General features: G+C 38.0%; 2 protein-coding genes across 2 annotated transcripts; both read left to right on the top strand.

Annotated features, from left to right (window-relative positions):
* Positions 1 to 739: 739 nt before the first annotated feature.
* LOC306907407 (lysozyme g-like) lies at positions 740 to 2,276 on the top strand (the record flags this gene model as incomplete). Its single annotated transcript, XM_079479462.1, has 4 exons — positions 740 to 815; positions 917 to 1,113; positions 1,272 to 1,410; positions 2,137 to 2,276. Exons 1-4 carry the CDS (start codon positions 755 to 757, stop codon positions 2,274 to 2,276), a joined length of 537 nt encoding a protein of 178 aa, XP_079335588.1. The 5' UTR covers positions 740 to 754.
* Positions 2,277 to 4,196: 1,920 nt separating this feature from the next.
* LOC306907421 (lysozyme g-like) lies at positions 4,197 to 5,767 on the top strand. The gene is made up of 5 exons (XM_079479482.1): positions 4,197 to 4,286; positions 4,399 to 4,482; positions 4,556 to 4,752; positions 5,009 to 5,147; positions 5,504 to 5,767. Exons 1-5 carry the CDS (start codon positions 4,283 to 4,285, stop codon positions 5,635 to 5,637), a joined length of 558 nt encoding a protein of 185 aa, XP_079335608.1. The 5' UTR covers positions 4,197 to 4,282; the 3' UTR covers positions 5,638 to 5,767.
* Positions 5,768 to 6,349: the final 582 nt, after the last annotated feature.

The following is a 6,349-nucleotide window of genomic DNA, read 5'->3' as shown; positions in this document are numbered from 1 at the left end:
ACAGTCAAGTATTTTGATGGATTTAGATTTTCAGAAGATAAAGGGATAGATCACCCCAAAATGAAAGTTCTGTCATTATTCACTCACCCCCGTGTCATTTCAAACCTTGTAAGACTTTCTTTCTGCAGAACACAAAATAGTGAGTGTTTTTTTCCGGCACAAAGATCTCCACCTGTTGGAAATGCAGTGATCCGAGAATAGACCCGTGCACACGCTTCTCGTTCCTTTTGGGCACCTCGACTATCTTATCGCTTAACTTCTGATTCCGTTTTGCATACCATTTTGTATGAAATGTTGTAATTTTATTGTAATGTACTCTAAATAAACTGCCTTGCCTAGAATGCCTACGGTAATCCGTATTTCTCTCAGAGACATTACGTTTTAATGACGTGTCCTGTCCTGCCCTGATAAATCTGCCAGCATATGATTCACTGGCTCAAGTGTTCTCAAATACTATGATTTCTGAAATGAGAAAATTCTAGATGTTGCACAACCATCAATTATGAGAATTATAAGCAAGTTCTCTATATTATTTTTCCCAAGAGGGAAAACCACTCCTTTCCAAGACGATACCACTCAGGTGTCTGAACTTCTTACACGTTTCTTCAGTCTTGGTTTGCTTCAAAGCAGTTCAAATCATGGGTAAGAATTTATTTGATCCTAAATAGCTTGATACTGTTTAAGTGTGCAGTTCAGTGTGCTAAACACTGCAAGTATTTTTATATTGTTCCCAGCATGCATTTTTGGAGACATCATGAAAATAGACACTACGGGAGCATCGGAGATGACAGCAAAACAAGACAATTTAACTAAAGGTATAAATGCTTACCTGTTTTACTCTTACGTCATTTTTAAAGCACATCCAGATAGCATGCACTATGCATATTTTGATAACAAACATGTATTCTTGTCAAAGGCGTTGAAGCCTCTCAAAAACTGGCTGAGAATGATCTGGCCCGAATGGAGAAATACAAGAGCTTGATCATCAAAGTTGGCAAAGCAAAGAAGATGGAACCAGCTGTGATCGCTGGAATCATATCCAGAGAGTCCAGAGCTGGAGCTGTCCTGAAGGACGGGTGGGGTGACCATGGTAATGGTTTTGGCCTCATGCAGGTTGGTATAAGGAATCCTTGTTTAAAATACAAAGCTAAGCAAAGGTTTACTTGAGAGTCGGGCTTTATCAGAGTTTTTATACCGATTGGCATTTTTACCAAGTGAATAAGAATGATTACTGTAAGCGGTGATATTATTTAAGTTTACGTTTCTTCTAGATTGACAAACGCTACCACGCTCTGGTCGGTGCATGGGACAGTGAGAAGCATCTCACACAAGCAGCCGCTATACTCATTGACTACATTCAAGCAGTTAAAGCTAAATTTCCTCAATGGTCTCAAGAGCAGAAGTTTAAAGGTGGGCAACTTTCATACTAGTCAAATTCTCTTTCAAATCAGGGGCATGAACCAGATACGTTTGCAATGAATTTTTACTGGTCTTTTACCATTACAGTCTCAAGGGAATTTGTAACATTGTCACAAACTGTAATCTATTAATTTGTGTTCATGGAGCTTTTTCGTCTCAGTCAGCATGAAAGTTTTTCGTGTTGTGTCCACCAGCACGACTTTCAATTAAAGTATCTTAATATGCGATATCTTTCCTATATAAAAATATGTATGCAATCTGATGGTAATTCATAGCTATTTAACAAGCTCGCTCAAACGTGTGCTCCTGTTTCCTAGATCTCATTCGTATGTTTTATTTGACTTTGCCCCTGTGGCGTCAGGTTTAGGGGCGGGGTAAGAGTAGCCATTTACCATTGCTTTGCCACCTTGTGAAACCTTTGTGGCTGTGATTTTAGGGTGAGGTAAGGGGTTGGCTACCAAGGTATGTGCGACTTCTTTTGATATCAGGTTATACATAAGTACATACACACGCGGTCTGTGTATTGAAAGTCGTTCTGGTGACACGAAAAAAAGTTGTGCTGCGTGACATGAAAACATTTAGAATCTCGTGTCCATGAATGCAATTTCGTGCCCATGCCACGAACTGCCTTGAGACTGGGTTGTCTTTTAACGGTATACATGTAGTGTATGTTGAATGTTTGGTGCATAAAGTATGGATGTAAATGACTTGTTTCAGGAGGAATATCAGCTTACAACGCAGGTGTGCAGAACATCCGGTCATATGAGTACATGGACCTGGGCACCACTGGAGATGATTATGGGAATGATGTTGTTGCCAGAGCCCAGTGGTTCAAAAGCAAGGGTTACTGTTTGTGATTTTCCGAATAGCAGCATAGTTTATCTTGTGATTAGAGTTACTGTAGTAATGAAAAACTTAATCAATACAGATCACAAAGGAGCATGGTAATGGTAATCTCAAGGTTGGACTACTGCAATGCTCTCCTTGCTGGTCTTCCTGCAAAAGCTATCAAACCGCTCCAGCTGGTTCAGAATGCAGCAGCACGCCTCATCTTCCAACAGCCATTTTCATCACTCTCCACTGGTAGAACCGGTTGAAGCCCGATTCAAGACACTGATGTTGGCCTTCACGACTATCACTGGATCTGCGCCGGCTTACCTTCACACCCTTCTATACGATACGAATACTTGACAGACAAATGAAAAATTATTTACACTAACCCTCACTCTTTATCGCAACAGGTAGTGGTCTAGCTTTTGTTGAAACTAGTAACTTTGTATAAGCACCTATTGTATCATTTCTCCTGTATGACATATCGCTTATTTCTCCCTGAACTCTCTGTAAGTCGCTTTGGATAAAAACGTCTGCTAAATGACTAAATGTAAATATAAATCATATAACTGATCTCAAATCTAATCCAAAAACTGACAATAATGAGTTGAGTTTAGCTAAGCTAAGTTTTAGTCAAGTTTTATTTTGAATAAGTATTTTGTTCTTGTTTTCCCCTCAAGGGATTTCAAGTTTTGTTCTGTCTTTGTCAAATAAAATGTTTTTTGTTTGAGAGCTTTCTGCACTTGTGTTCTTTTTCCTGTCAGTTTCATGACACACATAGGTAAAAAGATAAAAAAAGAAAGTTTGGTAGCCTACTATTTTGTCTTTCAATGAAATCTCCAGTTAAACATAAATTATGTTAACATACAACAAAAATCTGCAAATTTTAAAGGATAAAAAAACAAGTAGATCATGGCCTTTTTTAAATTAATTTTATTGTTCAAATGATTGAAAAAGGCCCTCCATTTACTCTGTCACTACAAATAAAATTACTATAGCTGATCTGATAACAGATGTGCCATGATTCTGCCGCATCATGTCAGGTTTCTCTTGGTCTGGTGGCAGGATCGTGACAGAACCTCATGTTTAATGTGGAGAGAGGTGACTTTTGTTTATTTGGCTTGCCATATGCTCTCTCCGGTCTCGTCTCTGTTCCCATCCTCTCGTTACCTCATAATTGTTTAATGCCCTACACCTGTTCCCCTCTTGGTTTGGTCCCTTATTTAATGCCCTTGTGTCTTCTGTCCAGTGCTGGTTCATTGAGATTGTGTGGTGAGTTCCTAGTCTAGTCTAGTCTAGTCTAGTCTAGTCTAGTCTAGTCTAGTCTAGTTATTTGTATTTAATTCAAGTGGCGTCTTGTCTTGTTTAGTTAGTAATCCTTGTTCCTGTTTCTATCTTATGTTACCCCCTCATGGGTTTTTGTATTGTCATATATTATTAAAAGTCTTCTGTTAACCCCTTACCTGCTGTCTGCACCTGGGTCCTCTGTCTCACCCCCATGATCATGACAAGATGTTACACAATAGTGTTGATATAGGCCAGGCCAAACACATTTTATAATGCACTACAGAATAAAAATAACAAGCTTCAAACACCTAAGCATTTGCTGATAAATTCATAATAAAAACAATGTGGTATTCACAATTGTTTAAATTTAATTATTTTGAGACTTGGTCACTATTTCTGTGTTGTTCTTATCTGTGTCGGCATATTTAAGCAATTTCTGCCATTACATAATACATAATTTGTACACAATTACATAATTCGTGCCATAACAGTACTGTGTAAAGTACGTAGTTCACTTTTCTATTCTTTTCTACTTCCTCCTGTATTTTTAATTTGGCTCCTCCCCTGGCCTGTATTCTGAACACAATTTGCCAGCTGCAAAGACCGGCTTTTGATTCGCTGGCATTGTTTTCAGACGGTGTTGCCCCACCTTACAGGAAATACTTGAGAAGAAGCAAAAGAGAAACTGTTGAACAGTCTGACTTACTGCAGTGATTACTCACATCAAGTGCAGTTCTGAGTCACCATGGGTAAGTAACGTCTTATATATCATAACATTAAGTGATGCTCGGCTGAATGTTCTGTATATTTTAATCATCTAATGATTTTAAAGGGCTAAAAAGTTATTTTTATTGTTCCCAGCATGCATTTATGGAGACATTATGAAAATAGACACTACTGGAGCATCAGAGGTGACAGCAAGACAGGACAAATTAACTGTGAAGGGTATGTCATTTTTATTAGTTACCAGTTACACAACATTACAGGTTCTGTTAACATTCATTTATTCTTGTTAAAGGTGTTCAAGCCTCTGAAAAACTGGCTGAGAATGATCTGGCCCGAATGGAGAAATACAAAAGTAAAATCATTACAGTTGGCAAAGCAACGCAAATGGAGCCGGCTGTGATCGCCGGCATCATATCCAGAGAGTCCAGAGCTGGAGCTGTCCTGAAGGACGGGTGGGGTGACCGTGGCAATGGGTTTGGCCTCATGCAGGTTGGTATAAGGAATGGGTGTGTCCTATTTGAAAAATCTAAAATCGAGAAGAGGTGTACTTGAGATTTGAGTTATAAGTTAATAATACTGTTTTTGTGTTAAAGCACTTTACGATTGGATTTTCTCTAGCTTCCATTTTGAAAGTTTACCGCTTTCTCACCTTCTGAGCTGAGCTAGGCATATCAGATATTTTGATCTGATCTGGTTTATTAACAAACTTTTTTGCTGTTCTCTTTGTTACTTCTGATTCTTTAAGGTTGACAAACGCCATCATAGTGTCAAAGGCACATGGGACAGTGAAGAGCATCTCACACAAGGAACTGAAATACTTATCAAGTCGATCAAACAAATCAAAGCAAAATTTCCCCAATGGACAAATGAACAATGCTTTAAAGGTCATTAACCCTTATGAACTCTGCGTACTCTGCGAAAACATATGCAAAGTACACAGAAGTGCTTCTTTGTCATTATAATTTTTCTTAAATAATACATTCATTGATTTTGAATATTATTAACTAGTTACATAGGGACCAGCGTTCACAGTTTTTACTCCAATGACAAATACTCAGTTTAGATTTATTTCAAGTCAATAGCCACCTTAAAGTAGCTACTGAAAGCTATTGAACATTTCCACTGTCATAACAAATGTTGATCAATGATTGTTAATAGAAAGAAATCATTCAGTTAGAGCAAGTAATCTAAAGCTCATTTATAGTACAATGTCTCATTTGTAATACTATGTCTGTTTCAGGAGGAATATCGGCTTACAACGCAGGTGTGGGGAATGTTCGTTCATATCAGAATATGGATGTTGGCACCACAGGAGATGATTATGGTAATGATGTTGTTGCCAGAGCCCAGTGGTACAATGGAAAGGGTTACTGAAGAACAGCTGGTATTGATCTATATAAACAATATAACGGCTTCCTCTGACCTGTGTTCTGTCTGTAAAAATAAACAAGCAAAGTCTTTATAGGTGCTTAAGGTTGCTCCTAATAAACCCGCTTTCATATGATTCATGGGCTTTGTCCACTTTTTTCAATCCATTCATGATATTTTTCCTTTTGACCTGAATTGACACCTTAATAAGGCAAAATGTTGCATGATTTGACCATAAGGTGGCACTGTAATAAACAACATGTTTGTTTAGAACTGAGGGGTTGCGTATACTGGAATCGGTATGGTACCACGGTTTTCCAATATCTTTCGTTTTGGTAGGTTTGTCATGCACTATTTATCTGATTTGCAGGACAATTATCAAGATTCTCATGCAAAAACAGAACAAAAATGATAAATAATTGAAGTCAGGACAACTGGTGTGTGTGTCTGATAGACACTGCCTTTATCTGTATTTTTTCACACTGTCTTAAAACAATAAGTATACGTAGGAGTATACGTAAGGAAATTATATTTTTATACTTTAATACTTAATTATGAGTATACTTGCAAGTCTGTTCGTCCGTTGGGACTCCTATGATCCCAACTTCACTTTTTATGAATTTCCGAATGAACTTTCTGCGTTTCTGAAGTGGCCTTTTGTTGACAGTAAGCTGTAACAGGCCTTTGATGACACATCACCTTTGATTTCAGCTATTTC

The sequence above is a fragment of the Barbatula barbatula genome (assembly GCF_947034865.1).
Source record: "Barbatula barbatula genome assembly, chromosome: 18".
Lineage (NCBI taxonomy): Eukaryota > Metazoa > Chordata > Actinopteri > Cypriniformes > Nemacheilidae > Barbatula > Barbatula barbatula.
Note: the sequence above shows the minus strand (reverse complement) of the source record. Positions and strands in the feature narration are given on the sequence as shown.